The following is a 21,579-nucleotide window of genomic DNA, read 5'->3' on the forward strand; positions in this document are numbered from 1 at the left end:
GTATCAGGTTTCTTAAGGACAACATATAACTAGGTAACTAAACATACAACTTTCATCAATAGTATCAGGTTTCTTAAGGACAACATATGACTAGGTAACTAAACATACAACTTTCATCAATAGTATCAGGTTTCTTAAGGACAACATATGACTAGGTAACTAAACATACAACTTTCATCAATAGTATCAGGTATCTTAAGGACAACATATAACTAGGTAACTAAACATACAACTTTCATCAATAGTATCAGGTATCTTAAGGACAACATATGACTAGGTAACTAAACACAACTTTCATCAATAGTATCAGGTTTCTTAAGGACAACATATGACTAGGTAACTAAACATACAACTTTCATCAATAGTATCAGGTATCTTAAGGACAACATATAACTAGGTAACTAAACACAACTTTCATCAATAGTATCAGGTATCTTAAGGACAACATATAACTAGGTAACTAAACATACAACTTTCATCAATAGTATCAGGTATCTTAAGGACAACATATGACTAGGTAACTAAACATACAACTTTTCAGGTGACTATACGTTTTCTTTTTCCTTTTTTAAAAATCAAAAGATGCATAATAATTATTGGAAAGACTAACAATTTATAATAAAGCAGTATATAGTGACATTTAAAATTAACTTTGATTTACTTTTATGTTCCACTTACTTTTCAAGCAGAACTACAGCAACTTGTGGGTTTACCCTTAAATACTTGCTATTTTCTTGTCCATAGTCATGAAAGTAGGTTGACCAGTCCCATGTCATGAAAAGATCTAGAAGCTATTAGAAAATATAACTACAAAAATTCTGCAAGATAAATTCCAGTGCACCAAAATAAAGTAAACTGCTATACATTATATTAACTAACAAAAATTACAAGAAAAAGGAATTGTACACCATAAGTCAGAAAGTAATAATAAGAAATCAGTTTTAGTGAAAGGAGACTGATGGACTCTGTGACTAAACTAAAATAACTGGAAGATGTGATATCCAAAAATATATATAACTATTTTACATAGTAGAGTTTCCACAGTTAATATATCTTTAATTATGTTTGTTTGTTTGTGTTTGAATTTCATGCAATGCTACACGAGGGCTATCTGCACTAGACATCCCTAATTTAGAAGTCTAAAACAAGACGGAAGTTAGCTAGCTATCCCTAATTTAACAGTGTAAGACTAGAGGGAATTACGTACTTTAAATACTACACATTCACACTTAGACACAACTAGCTATCATCTGATCTTAACATTGGTAATAGAAGGCGTATTTAATGGCCTAAATATAAGCATTGGGTGTAAAACATTATTGTAACAAAGGCTTAGTTGAAATGCTACTCCATTGAAACCCTTGGTAACTTTTATCTTACTTTTGTCTATACCTCAATGTTAATAAACAACTGAAAAAAATAGAAATAAAATGCTATTTAACTTATTGTGGTGCAATAAGTGAGCCTAGGGTATTATTTGTTTTATAATTAAGCTTAAAAATGTACTGTGCAATAACTTACTCTGAGCTCAATAAAGACAAAATATCAATTCTAAATCCAAATAATTTCTGAATTAAATTGCTTTGTTGTATCACCAAAGTTAACAAGAATAAAAAACAAACCAATATGTATATTAAACATTCACAACATAAATACCATGGTTGACCTAACAATATTAATTGGTAGTTTTGTTACAAAACAATGATATAAATTGTAGACCATTACTATTAAAACAAAGAAGCATGACACAAACTGTTTATTATATATATTAACACCAGAGGGACATTTAGAGTGTTCCTTCTAACACACACATTATACTCTTTAACACTGTAAATACCTGACAGCCATAAAGCTTCTTATTTCCAAAGAATGCAACATGTAGATCTTCAATGTTTTCAGTTTACTAAAATGTTCAGTTAAAATAAAGTTATTTCAATTTTTAAGTCTATCTCATGCTACGTTTATCATTTTTATAAAGTACTTCATAACTTAATGTTTCATGAAAAATTCAAAATCTTCCTATTAACAGTAAGCAGAGCCAATCTTTATACATATACTCAAAAGGTGATATACAAAACTGTAACTTTTATCTCTGTATTTCTATTGACTGATGGAACTTTTAGGTGAATGGGTCTATTCAGATACCAAAAACAATTTTGAATCTATTCAATGTTACACAGGGTGGCTTTCAAATGCATTACTAAACTTTTGTAAAAGAAATAGCAATAACTAACATACTGAGCAAGAGCAAGAATTTAAACTGAACAAAATACACTATTCATTTCAAGCAGGCTAAACTAGCCTAACAATCCTTTGACTATTTATGTACATGTAAAACTGAATGAGTGCTTAAATCTTTATCAGTACTACATATAACCCAATAAAGGTGACATAAAATATTTTAAGTAGATTGACAATTCTTTTTTAGGATAATAAAGAGCAATGATTAGTAGGGCACATTACAAGTACAGATGTTGATGTCATTTATGTCAATAATAACAGAAGACATTCCTGTCATGGGTAGATGTACATAAAAAAATGTGTGCATTACATGAAAGATGGCAGTGACAACAGTTAAAAAAGATGTTAAAACAGTTTTCACAGAACAGAAAAATAAAAAGGAACGGAAATTACAGAAAATGATAATGTAAAGAAATATATAGGAAACAATACTTATATACGGGGAAATAGGAAAATGAATAAAAATATAGGTGATATTAATATATAGGAAATAATACTAATATACGAGAAATAGAAAAATGAATAAAAATACAGATGATATTAATATTAATATATAGGAAACAATACTAATATACGGTAAATAGAAAAATAAATAAAAATATAGGTGATATTAATATATAGGAAACAATACTAATATACATGAAATAGAAAAATGAATTAAAATATAGGTGATATTAATATATAGGAAACAATACTAATATACAGGAAATAGAAAAATGAATTAAAATACAGGTAATATTAATAAAAAAATAAAAATAAATTACAAAGTTGTTTTGAAATTTTTTAAAGAGATGCACAAAGGTCATTAATTCTAGGACTGAGAATGATATCATACTGTTATAGATGTTAACAGTGCTATCCAATAAACATCCTTAATTTCTTTCTAAAAGTGGAAAAGATTCACAAATAACAATGAACAGTTATGTTGAAACTTGAGAAAATAAAATAACCTTAAACAATATCAAACCTAACGAAGGACAGTTGCTTGAAACACTAGTTAAATAATGTAACTGTTTTTGTCCTTTTTTAACTTTAGGTGTTTATAAAAACAATATTTCTTTTGTGAAGTAAGAGAGGATTCCATATACCAGCACAGTGCTTCCTTGTACCTAGAAAAGCATGAGACCTGTACAAGTAAATCTTTATACAACCTTCCCTAACAATGGCTACTGACCAATAAAAGCCAGCCTATTAACATGAGACACACACAAGATCATCCTCTAATACAAAGAAAAAGCAATATGCAACAAAATTCACATAATACAAACTTGAAACTCCCTTGAGTTAAAAAGAGAAAACAGACCTCCATGATGGTCACTGAATATTAAAACTACTGTATATATATCAACCAGTCTCTGCATCAAGAAGACTAATGATTGATTTTCAGCCACGACCACTAAATAAATAGTTCTGTGAAATTTCCAAGAATATGGAAGCAGATTATTAGTCAAAACACAGGATAAAAAGTAATGAGTAACTAGTATCTAGTAGTTAATAAAAAGTTCTCAATTAACAATCAGACTAAAGTGACCATACAGGTTACTAACTATGACAGTTCACGAGCATCAGAACTATGGGATGAACTAGACAAATACAAAAACTTGTTCACCATTTACCATTCAGATAACTAGACTAGACTGATGTTTCAGGCAAGACTAAGAAAAGAGGATTCTAAAGTATTCTAGAGATGTTTCTCAAGCAAATTAGAATGACCAAATACAAAGTTCACCAAAATAATTATAACAGAAGTAACCAATCTGATTAAAAATTACTTTGAAATTCTTTTAAAGCCTGTAGAAAGGTCCAGTGAATTAGTCAACAGAAAAAATATAAAAAAAGAGAATAAAAGCAAATAACTTCATGAAGAAATCACAATTCCAAGAATTACGTGACAAAATAAGTCACTCTCACTTACAGCTGTGATAAGACATATAACTGGATTCCTCGAAGTTCAAGAGAGCGAAGTCAACAAAAAATGTATCAATTACAAACATGTATGCGACATTTATAATCACAAGTACAAATGCCATAAATACATTGAGGGCTGTCACTGACAATGAATGTAAATCTCGTGTATATATTTGGTTCCCAGATATATAAAAAAGTGTTCTTGACTGAAGCCAACAGGCAAAAAATTCCAGATTAAAATGCACACAGAAGCATTTAAATGACATAGTCTTAAGTACTCACATCAGAAACTCAATGATGAGTAGTGTTGATAAACAAAATAACACTGAAAGCCATATCTGTTTATCTGATCAGAACAGCAGCATTTTAAAATTAATTTATATGCAAATTACTGAATTATGTACAAAATTTAATTTAACATCTTTACAATCCATGCATGTGAATTAAATTAACATTATAGTATATAATTTAATGTTTATGTTATCCAAGTTTTAATTCTTTGTTACAACAGAAACATTTAAAATAAATATTTTGCTCACATAGTTTGCTTGTCACATGATCCAAATTATATAAAAAAAAATCTCCAATTTAACAGAAACTGACTAAACACATAAGCTTGCAGTGGATTCAGTTCTAAGACTGCATATATCGTATGTCTTAAAAGGACATCTAAAAACACATTGGCATCTTGACAGTTGTATGCATTGACAGAAATAGATTTTTACAGCCTTTTATGGGTGCTATGCCAATCTTCTATACACTGGAAACAAATTTATGATGTACAAGTAATTAGTTAATACAAGTGTACAAAGCTGTTATAAAGAGCTCAGTTTACACTCCACTCCACCAACAGTTATTATGAAATTGATGAACAGTTTTTGTTCTAAACTAGAAGTAACAGCCTGCAGTACTATTGTCTACAGCACTTACAGTGGTTTGTTACTTCAAAATACTATAGTTAGAGACAGTTGAACTGTACTTAAATCTAATTTTTATATTTTAGTTGACTATGTATAATTTATGTTTTAAAAATCATATTTGAGTGATTTAATGGTTTTCATAAGCTTAACTTGTTACATGGATTGTGAAAGCTTTATAAACAAGATGGTATCCATAACAGCCATCCTGTTTTTGCAACACACCTATGTGGGGAATTTGTCAAAATAACATCTTCATAAAAGGCCTATTGGTATCAGTTAACATATCAGAATAAATAGTGACAAAGAATTTTAAATGAGAGTTAAAAATAAACTATAAACGAAAAGATAAAGACGTTAAATTACGAATACGTGAAAAAGATGACCATACTAATAAATTTCTATAAAGATGTAAAAGGTATGTACACATTTTTGTTAATTTGAAAAACATCTCCCTGCACTCTCTGTTGATGATGATAAATAGAGTTAGTAATACAGTGCATAAAAGAGAAAATAAAGTTCAAATATTTACCTTAAAAAACAGCAACTGATGTTCATTTATGAGGTTCTAGAGGTTATGCAAATGAAATATAAAAACTGTAAGGTAAAAAGTATTCTTTATATAAAAATTACTCTGCATGTGAACTACTCAGAGTCCAAGTGTAAATAACTACATTAAATAATGAATTTTTATTAGAAAAATCCAAAAAATATTTACAAAATAAAACTTTTGCTGAAACTACTTACTTTAATGAAAGTTTGTTATCAAGTTTTAAGGAAATAATTTCATTAACTAGTTTCATTTTTGAAAGGCATTTCATGAGAGTTGCATACTTTTCTTCCTATGAGCATATATCATTCTTCAAGGTTTAATGTCTTCCATAATGTAACTGTTAATTACATATCTATATACATAATGTATGCCTATGTTACATACGTATACAATATTAATGACTATTCTACAGCAACCACATAAAATGTATTTAGTTCAAAAGCAATGCTTACATTACTTGTAATATCTTTTAATATGAACTTAAATAGTAGAGTTTTGTAAAGGTTTACTAACCTGCCTAAGATCAGCAAAGCACATCTGGAGTGCACCTTCTTCAAACCCTCTAACAGGTTCTGAATTAGCAAACACTATTGAAGACAAAAAAGAACTCAGTTTAGTTTATATCCATTAGTAAATAATTATTATCTGTATTTGTTTTGAAGGCCTTAACATAAAATATTTGGATTGCCAACACAATTCAGTTTTATTGAAGCATAAAATGCTGTTTCGGTTTTGTCTTTGATCTGCTTAAACATAGTCTAGAAAGCCAACATCCAAATGCAGTGGAGATTGTGTGAAAAGTTTATCAAAATGTGTGGAATAAGATTGACCTCATTTTGTAGAAACTTACTACAATGAAAGAAGTATTTTCATAATAATGCATGATTATGGCCATCAAAACTGAACATGATTTACAATGAAATAGTTCCAAGAGCAGCAGGAAGCCTGAAAATTGTTCTTAAAAGATAAATTAACCCTTAAACAAATAATACTGTGTAAGACTATTAAGTATTCTGATTATTTACATAACTGAAAAATAAATAAGAACAAAACTACAATAAGAATTTCATTAATTAATCAACAACAAAAATAAATCTCTTCACAGAAAACTAAATTTCATTAAAAAAATACAATTCCTAATTGACCTAAAACTTTAAGAAGTTAATTATTCTTGGGTATCTTTGAAATTAGATTTTGATAAAAATGGTTTTATGTTTCAGATGTGGTTTAAATAAACAGTTTCAATTTTAAGGTAATAACATTAAAGTGTGATGGTCCATAAGGTACAAATTTTCCAAACTCTTAAAATTTCTTGATTTGCATATACTGTGTTAACCTTATTTTCCCAGATGTTAAAAGCTTTAAAAATAACAACAAAAGCACTTTCAATTTTGTCCATAAATCATCCATAAAAAGATCATAGCATGATGTGTTTGCTAAATGACCAAATTCCATCTTCAGTCATTGTCTAATTCAACAGAAATTCCTTTGTTGTAATATACGGAAAATAGTCAAGTAAGGAAACTGTTATTGTATTAAAGTCTATCTTTATGCTATGCTGTTTGTGTCCCAGGAACCACAGTACTTACATTATACATCCATTGTACCTCACCAGTATAACAACTGAATAACACAAGCAAAACCAGGTTAATATATGTGATTCATCCTCACTATCAAGCTGAATTCAGAAAAAGTACACCTTACTTTAAGAGATGGGACTAAATATTTGTCCACAGAAAACCATCCTTTCCTTTTCACCACTGGCTTACATTATACACTATATCTTATTAGTATGATAAAGATGACTTAAAACTGTAAAATGTTCAAAGTTGCATCACCTACTTCAATCTTTTTTATCTACCTTTGTATTAAACTCACTGACTCTTTAATATTTTGGGATCTTCTAGAAATTTCTCCCTCCATCCAGGATATTTTTGTGGCCTCCAAATTAACAAGTTAGGACTGAGAGATGCCTTGGGTCTCTTTTACAACTGCATGATATATCCATATCGAGGCTTACAATATAAAATTGGATATAAGGAGCCTTGTTAATTTGTAGGCCAAGAAAATATACTGAAGAGAGGGAAAAATTTCTAGATGATCCCAATTTTCATGAAAATATAGGTGATTTTCAACAAAATAAGATATTAACCATGGCAACAGTGAAAGTTATGTTTCCTATACTGAAAATGTATTTCATATAACTAGTCTCATTTAGTGCTGCCCTCTATGTGACAAAAAAGGAAGAAAAACATGCCACAAGCCTTTTTCCTCCCATCCTTTGGAAATCACTCATTTTAATGTCTCTCATGCAAATTATCATGGATAATCCTCCTCAAAGGAAAGTGCTATTCACTCATTATACGTGCAACTTCCTCTATTCAGTTCTATCAAATTACTGTTTTGAGTTTTAGTGGAGAATTGAAGCACTCATTTTGAGTGGAGAGGAAGTACATTTTATGTATAGAAAAACTAACTTCTAAAATGGTACATCAGCTGTGCTTATATAATCAGATAGAATCACACACTGAATTGGTGCAAGGGAAGAAAAGAAGCACCCTTTGGAAGAGTACAAAGGACACACCTTGAGTCTAAAGAATTAGATATGATGACATGATGTGGGAGACTACACTATTTCTAAACTAGCCATACTCTTCACCAATCTGGGAAATATGTTATATATTCTGGTAGACAAAAACTGAGAAGTAAATCCAATTAATATTGGAGAAAAATGGAAGTGTCTCCAGACACAAAGTGGCTAGGGCATGATAAACTGTACTTGACAAGTCAACTACATCCAAAATCTATGCTGCTGGAAACTGACACAGATAGAGAGGGTGGGTGTAGAATGAGGATCATACCATCTTCACTTAAAATTAATGAGACCAGAAGGGATATCAAACATCTGACTCCTGAAGAGAGCGTATGTTAAGAACAGAAAATGGTATATCAACTTTGAAAACCTGATGTCCTGGACTGAAAAATGTATATGAAAGAGAAATTGACCAGAACCAACCTAAGACAAATAACATCCTCAGAATAAGCTACACAAAAGACAGTTGAAGGGAAAGAACCAGAACAATCCCAAGTTCCTCCACCATGCTGTATCAAGACGATTGTAGGACGAAGGCACCTACTGTTTGTAGGCCCTACCAGCCATATAAGTTAATCCAAAAATTAACTTTAAAGGAAAATTTTCATGGACCTACAGTTTTCACAGGCCCTAGGCACTGTGCCTAATAAATAATTCAGCCCTGCCTCCACAATACAGATAAAGTATAACTGAAGGAGGAAGTCAAACATCCATACTACAATGTGCAAAAACTTATGTATTTTGCTTTTACTCTATATCCAAAATCCAGCCAATAGATTTTCATCTGAGACCAGGATGATGAAACCCAACCAAACGAGTTAACTGCAATTTGAGGTCTCACTCCTTTGGTCTATATATATGATGTCATCTACACCAGCAGAAAACCACTTCCCTACCCTGCACTGAATTGTAGATATTTTATGCCATTAAACAATTCAGGACAATGCCCCACAGTGACTTGGAATTGAAAATTGATAAGGGCACCCAGCTCCACTAGAAAAAAAGGGAGTGTGATACGTAGTGGAAAGTTTGGAAATATGTCAACACCTCAGATAGTGAAATAGGTGACCATGAAACTGTTTTTAAAGTAGACCAAGCTGATTTATTCAATATAAAGCATGGCAGAATAGGCAGCTATCACATTCTGTTTTACTCCTGTAGTCCATGATTGGTACAGTCTGGAATGGGTGTATTTGTGAAGCACTTTTGTTGCAAAGTTAATCCTCAAGCAACCTTGTTGAATACCCCATCTCAACAGTGTGCACTGAATGGCCATGGAATATATTTAGGTGCATATACATGGCAAAAAAGTGTGGATTTTAAGGTTAAAGAATACTTGATCAGGCAACACTTGCCATGGAGTGTGATCCAAACAGAGAATTACAATGAGAATGGAAATAAGACCTCTGAAAATGTAGAAAAAGATGAAATATAACTTATCCAGGCTTGTTGTCACATGGAAGTCTAAAGAATAGTCACAGGTGGAAGACAACATCCTGAAGAGGAAGTAGAAAGCCTATGCAAATAATGAGAGAGAAACATATCACATGTAGTCCATATGCCTAAGAATTTCCTCCGACAGACAATGAAGATGCGATGCCAGAGAAAAGGTAAGATGCCTAATTTGATGAGAAGACACCTGGAGCAATCTATGGGAGGATAAAGAAACATAGGAATAAACCAACCAAATCAAAAGTTGAACCCATATGGTGGAAGGTGAAAAATCACAAACAGAAGATGGTTTCTAAGGGATAAATAGGTGGAAATGGAAATCATGAATGGAAGCTTTGCAATACAACAATGAAGAGCACATACAGGACACAGAAGGCCAGGAAATGGAAGGAAGGGAAATTGGAGTAACCATATCTAGCAGCCAAGATTTTATGGAGGAAAGAATAATCTGGATAAATAAAATATGTTAAATGATAAAGAGTATATGAAACATTAACAGCAAATAAATCAGACTGCCAACATCCCTAAGCTAATAGGAGAAAAAACACCCACCAAGGGGAGAAACAATTTCATTATAAAACAAAAAAAGGAGACTTAGAAATTGATTGAAAGACTATGACACATAGCCAGTCTTCAGTTTTAATAACAACAAACAGCTGGAACAGAAACTGTGAGAGAGATGATTTCTAGATTCAATGTTCTGTTGGACAGAAGGTCTTGAACTACCTCCGACAGAAGCTGGCTGTTAATGGGATCCTGAGGAAGAAGGAAAGAAATGGATATCTGTGATAAAAGAGGAAGGTAAAGGAAGCACAGGACATGTCCAAATAATCCACCAATCTGTGGTGAAACATTGCCAAAGGGGAAGAAAGTCACACAACTGAGCTCCCATCCAGTTATCAACTGGTACTGTTGATATTATGATGATCTACACTGAAGAAAACACCTGGAAAGAGGAACAGGTAAAAGCTGGGAAGCACTAGGATGGGAAACAGGAATAGGGGCTTGTTCTTGATTCCAACTGTGGCAAATGAGCTACCAAAACAAAAGGGTAGAGTGTTGATGCAGGTGTTCCCAGCATGCAATTCCAAAGTGTCTGGAATACGTTTTAAAATATACTAAGAAACAGAGCTACACATGATTCCCTAAGTGGGCAGCAAATAAGTCTGACAGAAGGCTGCATTTTGACCCAGTATCTTTCAACAACAGAAAAATTATGTATGCAAGGTGAGAGTAGAGAATGAAAAATGAGTCATCTTAGAAGTAACAAAGGAGAGGCTGTTCCTCAAAACCTCAGGATTTTGGTACACAGTATCTGAAAGTAAATGTATGATAGATAAATACCACAAAAGTAAGGATAAGACAGAGGCATGGGTTAAAAGCACTGGAAATCATGGAGTACTCCCAAATTGGTAAAATTGATTCCAACACCTGTGAGTCTTAAAACGGATAGGCTACTTGATGGTTCGTCAAACAAACTATCCACAGTACATAGGAAGCAAGACATGCTGGAACTCTCAACCAATTATGAAGTAAAATGCTTTGTATGAACCCTAATAACCAAAGAAAGTGGGAAACTGAATAAGGTAAAGAAAATCTAAGAACTATCATACAACAAAAAGGATGAGGATTGTAGGAAATCATAAAAAGGATAAAACATCACATACCTGAGGAATCATACCTAAATACGCAATATTAAACCGAGGTGACTCTGCAGGAGGTGTATAGGGAAACATGAGAAAATCCTGTGGTGGGAAAAGGCTGTAAAATCTTTCTCGGAATGAACAGGTTCAGATTGTTCATGAGGTGAATAACTTCAAGAGAAAGTGGCTGACTCACAAAACGATCAGTCTCTCATTGAATAATTGCAGATAATTCCATTAACAGGGTTGCTTGCAACTCCAGGCAAAGTTACAAAACCAGCACTCTGTGCTCTGTCTACCTCACGAGCTTCATAAGCACTCACGAATTTTTCAAAAACAAACATGTACAATATTATATCAACTATACTTTGCCTTACGATGAAAACGTTTTCTAAACTGATATAGTGTGATCACAATTAATTATACTTGTGAGAAGACATTGGTAGTAGGCCTGTAATGTTATTAACTCTACGATTTTTCTATTCAGCCCCCTAGGTATCTTCATGGGAGAAAATAAATAAATTTCTTTGTCTTGTAATTCTGTTCCAACCAGTATGTAAACAGTTTGTTTATGATGCTTTTATTTTTAATAATTTAACTCAAATTGGAGAAACTTAAGGGAAGAATAGAAACTTTTAAATTCCCTATAAAATCCGAGATCTTGAAACATGCATGGAAATAAACCATATTCGAGAGGTAAAATCATCAAATCTCATAATTTTGATGTTTTATAACTGTCATAACAATATCACTTTAGTAATAATCGGAAAGTACGCGTTGAATGATTTTATTCACTATAATTCAAGCCAATGTTTTGCTGTTGAACTGAATGACTGTCGTATATGGGACCTTGTATGATACACTTGTATCAGACGAAGGACTTTGATTATTGATGAGTGTTTTTGATACATTTATCCATGTTACACAAACATATTCTATGACTGGTCATGTATGTTCTGTAAAGTTTACATATGTTTATTGTTGAATATTCTTGTTTTAATCATCTAAATTCCTAAGGTAACTTGCTATTTTACAAATTCTGGTTTTTATGTTATATAGTGTGGTATCCAGTTTAATTTTAAATCAAAGTAACCCCTATGATTTTTTTTTACATTGTTTGTTTGTTTTGGAATTTCGCACAAAGCTACTCGAGAGCTATCTCTGATAGCCGTCCCTAATCTAGCAGTGTAAGACTAGAGGGAAGGCAGCTAGTCATCACCACCCACCGTCAACTCTTGGGGTACTCTTTTACCAACGAAAAGTGGGATTGACCGCACATTATAACGCCACCACGGCTGGGAGTGCGAGCATGTCTGGCGCGACTCGGGCGCGAACCCGAGATCCTCAGATTACGAAGCGCACACCTTACCGCGCTAGGCCATGCCAGGTCCTTTTGTATTGTTACTTGTAAGAGAGTCACGTTTAGATATAACTGTAATATTAATATATTAATTTGTTTTCTTTTTGTACGATTTTGTAAATAATATGACTTGTATTTTGTGCGCATTTATTTTAATTCTCCACTTACTGCAGTTAAAATTCTATACTGTTTAGTAGTGGCCATTTCTTGCTGTTATATGTTTTTCGGCACTCTTCCAGACTGCAACATCACATGTGAATTGCAAGATAAAAGTGTGGTTTGAGTCTTTCAGAGGCTTGTTTTTAAGTTATGTAATTTACCTGCCAGGCGAGTTGTTTGAACTATTTTCACAACAATAACTGTGATTATTTAGCAAGTATTATTGTGAAACAACAATACCTTATTTTGAAATAAAAATAACGTAAACATTAGGTTTTTTCACACATTTTTGAATTTGTATATTTTAAATTCAAATCAAAGCTGTTTAAAAATGGAATTGTGGTTTCTGTAGCCTCATCATAAATTTCACACCTTTTGGTGTTTAGTTTCTGTAACTTTTATCATTGTTCGTGGTGTTTCTTTGTTGCCTCTAAGCATGTTGGGAAACAACAATATCTTATTTTGTAATAAAAATAACGTAAACTAGATGTTTTTTTATTTTCAGTATATTTTATATTTAGTGTTTTAATCGTTTAATTCGTAACTTTTATCAGCTTTTAGTGTTTAATCTGTAACTCCGTAACTTTTATGATATATTGTTTGTGGTGTTTCTTTGTTGCCTCTAAGCATGTTGTGAAACAACAATATCTTATTTTGTAATAAAATAACGTAAACATTAGATGTTTTTTCACATATTTTGAATTTGTATATTTTAAATTCATATCAAAGCTGTTTAAAAATGGAATTGTGGTTTCTGTAGCCTCATCATAAATTTTACAACTTTTAGTTTCTGTACTTTGTCAGCTTTTAGCGTTTATTCCGTAACTCCGTAACTTTTATCAGCTTTTAGTGGTTAATCGGTAACTCCGTAACTTATATGACATATTGTTTGTGGCTCTTACGTCATTACAATATTTATAATATAACAATGAAACAGTATCTTAGCAACACAGATAATTAGGAGACATTTTGTAAAACGTTTAACATACTACTGCAAGGAAACTTTAAGATTTTGAGATGGTGAAGTTCTTTTTCAAAACATTGCTTTTTTATGGCATTATATGCTGTAACAATAGCAGTGCCTGGGCACATAAAACTTAAACCCGAAAATATTATACTTGGCGCCCCACAGGTTATTCAATGTGTCCCTGACAACTATAAGATCAAATGTTATACCTTTGATGTTTTCAGGTATTATTGGTTTGGCCCATACGGTGTAATAGAAACAGATGACGAGAAAATTCGCGTAAACAAAGACACGGGTGATTTGATGATTGATAAATTTGATATTTCTGATGCTGGTACTTATAAGTGCATTATTGAATACTCAGGAAACTGGGAGATAAAAGCACACAAACCAATTTCCATCACTCATTTCTTGGAAGGTAAATGCCTATAAGAATCGATTTTGGTAGTGTTTAGAAGTTAAAAAAAACACACTTTATATCATGAATCGGATTCCATCCATTTTTACTACAATTTATGTAAAGTGTTATAAGTTCGATATATATTTAATGATTGTACATTAATTTTCCAAAATCCATGAAATCACCTTTCCAACTACCCACATACAGCTCACCGCCATTGTTTCCGCGTTAAACCTGAGGTGTTAAAACGTTGAAAATCAAACTTGTCTGGATATAAATTTATCATTACGAAATAATTTTTAGTTTATTATTATTATATACAATAACTAAATACATATATATATATATGAATAAATGTAATCAATAGCATTACACAATTAATGAAATTAGACATTCCGTGAAGTCAGAAAACGAGATGACCTTGTGTTAGAAATTAGAAAGGTTTTGTTGTTTTCTTTACAAGTCATAGAACAAATAATTTAAAAAATAAAAAGTGTTGAATGATTTCTTTAATCGTCTGTGAAAATATTGAAATTATAAAGTGCTACAGTGTTATAGCAGAAAAATGTTTCTTTTGTTACAAACACACAGTAAGTTCTGGTATTCAGAGACATTGTTTAGCCACTTTTCACATCCAAGCGATGAAACAATACATTCTTATCATTTGAAATAAGAAAGTTTGAAGAGCTTATTTGATTAACTATATCTGTTACTGAGCATATCTTTAATTCTGATCTGGGTAGACATCTTCATTTGTTGGAAGTTAATATTAAACACGTCACATATTAATGAAAAAAATTCAAGAATAAATACAGCACTGCATGTTGTTTATTCGCTATTCCGTAAAGCAGAAAACACGCATGATTTCGAAAATAATTTTAATTTTTTTAGTTTATGTTCTCTTTCACGCTTCACTTTATTGTTCCGTCAGTCATGTTGTATATATTTTTAATTACGATTGTTTGTTTTTGAATTCCGCGCAAAACTTCACAAGGCTATCTGCGCTAGCCGTCCCTAAGTTAGCAGTGCAAGACGAGAGGGAAGGCAGCTAGTCATCACCACACACCGCCAACTCTTGGGCTACTCTTTTAGCAACGAATAGTAGGATTGACCGTCACGTTATAGCACGGCTGAAAGGGCGAGCACGTTTGGTGTGATGGGGATTCGAACATGCGACCCTCAGATTACGAGTCGAATGCCTTTACACATCTGGCCATGCCGGGCCTTTAATTACCGAAATTTGCGTTTTTCATATAGCAAAGCTTCAAAGAGATATCCGCTGTACCTACCGAGGGAAATCGAACCCTCAACTTTAGCATTGTAAATCCTTATTTATTATTAATTATGAAAATACATTGATTTGAAACTTCCTGTGACTTACGATACAGTAGATAAAGAACAAGATAAGCCATCAACTATATTTGTTAGATTTTGTTTATACCTTACAGGATTTCCAGTGTATGAGCTTTCACGAAGAAAAGTAGTTAATAATTTGTTATGAGCCTAAAGTGTCATATCAGGTCAAAAATTCCCCTAGTGGCCCAGCAAAATGTCTGCGTGCTTCCAATGCTAGAAACCGGGTTTCGATATCCGTGATGGGCAGAGCATAGATAGCGCATGATGTAGTGTTATGCTAAATTCCAAACAAATAGTGCAAAATATTATTTATTATGTCAACAATACTTGAACTACAAAAAATATTATACTTTATTTTAGCATGCGTACAACCTAATGAAAACCACCAATGTCCTGAAGGATTCACACTGAGAAATAACCTGTGTTGTAAGTTGTGCTTTCCTTTAAAGCGTTTATATGTGTGATCAGTATTTGTGAATTCTAGTTTTAAATAAATCGAAAAGGAAAAATGTTTTGAACAAACTAAGCAGTAAATTAGTTATTATATACTTCATCCATTATTTTATTTTTAATTGTTAACATTGTTTATATTTCAAACTTTTTTCTTAGATCCAAGTCAAACAGAAACGGAGGAAGAAACATACGTTCCTTCTCCAAAGAAAAGTAAGTTATGCTACATATAAAATTACGTAAAACGTACCTTTAACGTGAGACAATATGTGTGGAAAGGATGGTGACAAAATGTCGTGATGTAAAAATATTACTGTGACGATGTTTGTATTGACGCGTGTTGTTCTTTCTTCCCATTAAATTTCTTCAATCCCTTATTCATGAAGGTAAAAAATGTAGTAATGTGTGAAGACCCGATTTCTTATAATATTCCAGTACATTGTGGACATTATTTTCTATTCTAAATAATAAATCTCTTACCATTTCACCACTCATAGCAACTTAGGTAAAACATGATTCACCAAACCAAGTCTATCATTCCCACTAATTCACTGTTCACAGTTTGAGCTTTTCTGTTGTCTGAAGTAAGTTTTTGGACCAGTAATTGTATGTCATAAGTATTTTCCTCCTCCTAGTATTGTTGTATTATTTAAACCTTGACTATTTTAGAAAAACTTGTTGTCTAGAGCAGAGTTTTAGATTTGTTTACAACAAAACAACCGTCCATGCACTTTCGCTTCGAATTGTTACCGATAGTTTCCAATATATTCTCTTTCGTTTGTAGTTCATTTACACACTAATTACAGATTTCTTTGAATAGAGAAACATATAAACAATATTCAGTTTACAAATTGCTAGTAAGTCAGTGTCAACAATCATACATCCTTGGAAGTCTGAGAACTCGTCACTTTTGCATTGTTACGAATATATATATATGCTGTAATGGTGGTCAGTCATGTGACGCATCAAATGATTATCCTGATTTGATATGAAAACACAGTCAGTGTATTTGGTTCTCATAAGATATGATAAGTTAATATCTTTACTTGGATTATCAAGGAAGAAAGTAAATCTAAAGTGATACTTCACACTTCTTTACCCGTAATGTTTTATCCATGTGCATTAAACTTATACGTGTTTGAATAAAGAGTGGAACTTCTTCGATTCCAGTAACTTAGAACGCTGTGGTTATCTTGTTATTTTCACTGTAAGTATACCAAATGAAACGTAGCCTCCTCCAATACTATCATATAACAAAAACAAATTGCACAAAACTAACTTTCTTTTTAACTTGTATTTTTCCATTTCAGCACCATCCATGTTAGAATATCCGATTCCATTGGTAACTGTTGCAGTAGGAGTACCACTATTGTTCATTTCTTTAAGGCAAGAACAAAACAGTATTTTTTTATGTTTTGTTGAATAGATCTTAATATAATTTCTATGTTATTAATAGTTGAACCATGTGTGTATATACTTAATAATGAATTTATAGGGGCTGAGAAATAAAAAAAATGTTAGTTACTTTATTTTAATTAGAATGATAAATAATCAAAGGGTTACAAACGCTTGCATTAATAAGAAATATGTAAGGAGAAATTAGCATCATTAGTTTACAATAAAGTGTATTTTAAGTGTGGAGATTCACTTAAAGCTTAAATTGTGGATCACTTTTTACAATATTACAAGTTCTTCTGATGAAAAACATTCCTTGTAAGTATGTTATTGTTCAACCTGTTTTTTATATGTAAATACCTCAAGGTATTGTGCGTGTCAGTAGAAATACTTGAAATTGAAACGTGAAAATATGGGTAACCTAAACTATTACAATTCGAGTACTTGAGATAAATATAAAAGGCATTTTCATTCAAAATAGTTCTTTAACTAATTAATGATTTCCAGTTTATTTCAATATGGTCTTAAAATTGAAATTTATCAGCAAGTATAATAATTATTAAATTATCCCTCTTAAGCCATAACATTTTATTCCTGTTTACATTTGTTAACTTTATTTTAAAGAGATGCAGCAGGGGACTACTTGTCATCTCCACCGTGGGGAACTGAACCCGCCTATTTTAGTGTTATATGTTCATATACTTACTGACGTTCCACTGGGAGAGAACGTATCTGTGGCTGTCGTTGTTAAATATTATTATTTCTAGATTATAATTATATTCCATTTTTAATTGACATAACACTAATGTACAAATAACAGTCAAATTAAATCATCTATGTTATTTATTCGCGCTTTTTTTTTGTAGTGTCATTATTTGGAAGTGTAATTGTTGTGGATGTGAAGCAGTAAAATCAGAGAACACAGAAGACCATGCGAATAAAGATGACAGAACAAAAATTAAATATTCACTTGTACCACAAAAAGATGAAGATCAGTCTGTTATTAGAAACGAGAAGAGAAAATATAAAAGTGTAAAAGAGAAGAGGGCCAAAAAAGTTCCGAATTTTCATCTTCCTGAAGTAAGTATTGTGATAACGGGAAATGTCATCACATTTCATACCGAGTGTCTGGGACTTACAATGCTAGAAACCGGCTATCGATAGCTGTGGTGGGTAGAGCACAAATAGACGAACATAACAAGAATGTAATGTACCTTCAGTCACATATGTTTACTTACTTTCTATACATTTTTATGTTGGTGTTCTGCGTGAAGTTTAGACACCGTTTTAAATATAATATATTAAGGCTATAAACTTTACACTCTAATCTTCCACCTCATAAGAAACGTTTCAATTTAATGGTGCGGTATCGATTTTTAGAAGGAAATTGTAGTCGGTTTAAATGGATACTTGATAACAACTTCTCGAGACGTTGTGTGTAGATATATACATATAACACAGGTTTCTTCTTTATCATTGCAGCCATCTGAAAACATTTTCGAAATTGTTGTACTCTATTGAATCTGTTTATGAGTCATGTGTTTTCACAGTTATTGCGCTATTGACACAGTTACGGATGAATCTTAACTTGGTATAGGAATACAACAACTTTATGCCATGTCGCTTAGCAACAAAAGTATAACCTGAGATTCTTGTTAATCTATGTACTCAAAGTATAAAGTGAAATGTATGAACAACAAAATTGTAAAAAATTACATATTTTTACTGTATTAACATTTGGGAAGATATATGAAAGATGCTTCTAATATGGCCATTTTAAAACGGTTCCACTTGGATAGAAGCTCTTTCAAATTATAGTTCTAAGCCCGCTACGGGGAAAGGAAGGCGTTTTATCAGTATTTTATCTCATGGTTTTCATTGATCTGGTCACATATAAGGGAGACAATTCTTCATGTCGTTAGATGACTTTTCATTAATTATGAAGTTACGTAAATTCCGTCCAGGGGACTAGTACTTGTATAAAATAACATTTTCTTCATCACCATTCAAGCCGTCTCCAAACCTTTAATAAATGTTTATTCTATAGATTTGTACTGTATGACTCTGTTTATGAGTCATTACCTCGTAAAGTTGGGTTGTACTTATTCCATTTAATAGTAGAGAGACATATATACGTATGATGTATAATGTGAGGACTTCCATCCTTCATATACTACAATTGCTAATTTAGTATTGTTTTGTTTGTTTTTTGAATTTCGCACAAAGCTACACGAGGGCTATCTGTGCTAGCCGTCTCTAATTTAACAGTGTAAGAGTAGAGGGAAGGCAGCTAGTCATCACCACCCACCGCCAACTCTTGGGCTACTCTATTACCAACGAAAAGTGGGATTCACCGCACATTATAACGCCCCCACGGCTGAAATGGCGAGCATGTTTGGCGCGACGGGGATGCGAACCCATGATCCTCAGATTACGAGTCGAACGCCTTAACAGGCTTGGCCATGCCGGGCCCAACGTTGTAAGAGTCATACATAGTGTGAGTCAATTATTGACGCCAAGTTACTCGATTATCGTGTTTGTATTCTTCTTGCGTTTTAGTTCAAATCGATATTGATGAATTTCGCAGCGCCATCTCGATGTTAAACTGCTTCCAAACAAATATTAAATATTCGAATTTTAAATACAGAGGCACCTATAGATTAAGGACATCTGGTGCAGCCCAGTAATAAGACCGAATACTTATAACTCTAATAGTCTGGTATTAATGCTCTTGGCGAGCAGACACAGATAGTCCGTTTTGAAGTTTTCTGATAAAAAAAACCAACAAGAACAACGTAGAGTGAAATTCTCGATAATTGCAGCAACTAAATTAAAATATACATCACGCAATTTATCATTCTCAAAAGTATAGTTGTTAGTACCAACGTTTTTTATTTCAATTTCTTTTTCATTTTGATTATTTTTGAAATTCTCAAATTTCTAATAACGCTTCTTAGTAATTGTTTACATTTTATTCTGTTTAGTGCTAGAAAAATATGATACTTTCTACAGAGTGTTTCCCCAAAGTAAAGTTGTAAATATTTCGATATGCATAAGATAAACATTTCCTTCCCTTTTTACTTATTAGAAATCAATTTATAGAGTCAATTAGTTTGCTCAAAATTTGGATATTTCAATAAAAGTGTTGTTCGAAAACGTATTTTAATTGATATCCACTAAATTGATATAGCCCAGTTATCGGTAGTTTCATTGTATTAACTTCCAAGAGGTAATTTCTATATAATGATAACTAACATCAACCTATCCTGATTCTTGTTATTTTTAGAGAGAAAGAAAGGCGAATGTTTTTACCAACAGGAAGGACATCCAAAATAGTAATGTCTCAAATGAAATAACAAACATTATCACGAGTCTTGAAGGATCACATACAAAATATTTTATACCAATACAGCCTCATAAATATCAACCAATAATCTCATATATATCAGAAACTCTGTTAACTAAAAGGAAGGAGGTACCTTCACATTGTAGACGTAACAAAAAATTTAAGAAATATAAATCAAAGAGACCTCTTTACTTCAAAGAACTGCAAGATTTGTTTCACGAAAGGAAATCATCAGAGTCAGAGTGTTCCGACGACTAGAGTAGAAAGAAAAATTGAGAAAAGTAAGCCTCTGAAACATATTTAGATCCACAAGAATTTTTTGACAAGTGTTTAACCGAATTAGAAAGCCAGATGCAAGACAACAACAGAAGAACATCTATGATCGGACGATTTTCTTCACTAATAAGAGACAGTGGAACTCGATTTATGTTTTCTTGTCCCGAATTTTCACAAACTTCACATCGATAAAAAAATTAAAATAAAATCTATGTAAATAGAAAATAAAAAGTTATAGAGTATTTAAAAAATTGCCTGTTTTATCGCGTTAAAAATCCATGTTTGTTTCAAAGAAAATGATTATTTATTACAGAAGCTTTATAATTTATAACTTCACTGTAGACACACAAGTTGGGGAAAGAATGATTTGAAATTAGTAATTAATATTTTTTGGATATACAAAACTGTTTAGTTTAAGAGTTATTATTCAATTTATTTGGTGAATTAATATTTAATGATTTAAAAAAAGTGATTATTTAAGTTTGGTTGTATAACGTGGCAAACAAACAAACATTCCACATTATACAAACAAACTTAAATAATCACTTTCAACACTCTTGCTA

At 32.0% G+C, this 21,579-nt stretch overlaps 1 protein-coding gene and 1 long non-coding RNA gene across 51 annotated transcripts in view; one reads left to right on the forward strand and one right to left on the reverse strand.

The window, feature by feature from the left end:
- LOC143235340 (exocyst complex component 6-like) overlaps window positions 1-11,823 on the reverse strand; it is a 34,274-nt gene extending 22,451 nt beyond the window's left edge. For 7 of the 50 annotated variants that reach the window (XM_076473425.1, XM_076473427.1, XM_076473417.1 and 4 more), the window contains exons 1-4: window positions 7,324-7,463; window positions 6,133-6,206; window positions 5,599-5,634; window positions 679-791 (exon numbers count right to left, since the gene is read on the reverse strand). In XM_076473425.1, coding sequence (XP_076329540.1) covers window positions 679-791; window positions 5,599-5,634; window positions 6,133-6,206; window position 7,324 — 224 coding nt within the window. In that variant the 5' untranslated portion in view covers window positions 7,325-7,463. Of the gene's footprint in view, window positions 1-678; window positions 808-1,837; window positions 1,904-5,598; window positions 5,664-6,132; window positions 6,207-7,208; window positions 8,568-11,331 lie in introns of those variants that run through there. The other 43 variants (XM_076473426.1, XM_076473423.1, XM_076473415.1 and 40 more) reach the window with 33 other exon arrangements.
- Window positions 11,824-17,804: 5,981 nt separating this feature from the next.
- Window positions 17,805-20,833, forward strand: LOC143233082 (uncharacterized). The gene is made up of 2 exons (XR_013017954.1): window positions 17,805-18,474; window positions 20,681-20,833. It is a non-coding gene; the product is annotated as an uncharacterized LOC143233082 (long non-coding RNA).
- Window positions 20,834-21,579: the final 746 nt, after the last annotated feature.

The sequence above is a fragment of the Tachypleus tridentatus genome, chromosome 12 (genome assembly GCF_004210375.1).
Source record: "Tachypleus tridentatus isolate NWPU-2018 chromosome 12, ASM421037v1, whole genome shotgun sequence".
NCBI classification, from domain to species: Eukaryota; Metazoa; Arthropoda; class Merostomata; order Xiphosura; family Limulidae; genus Tachypleus; species Tachypleus tridentatus.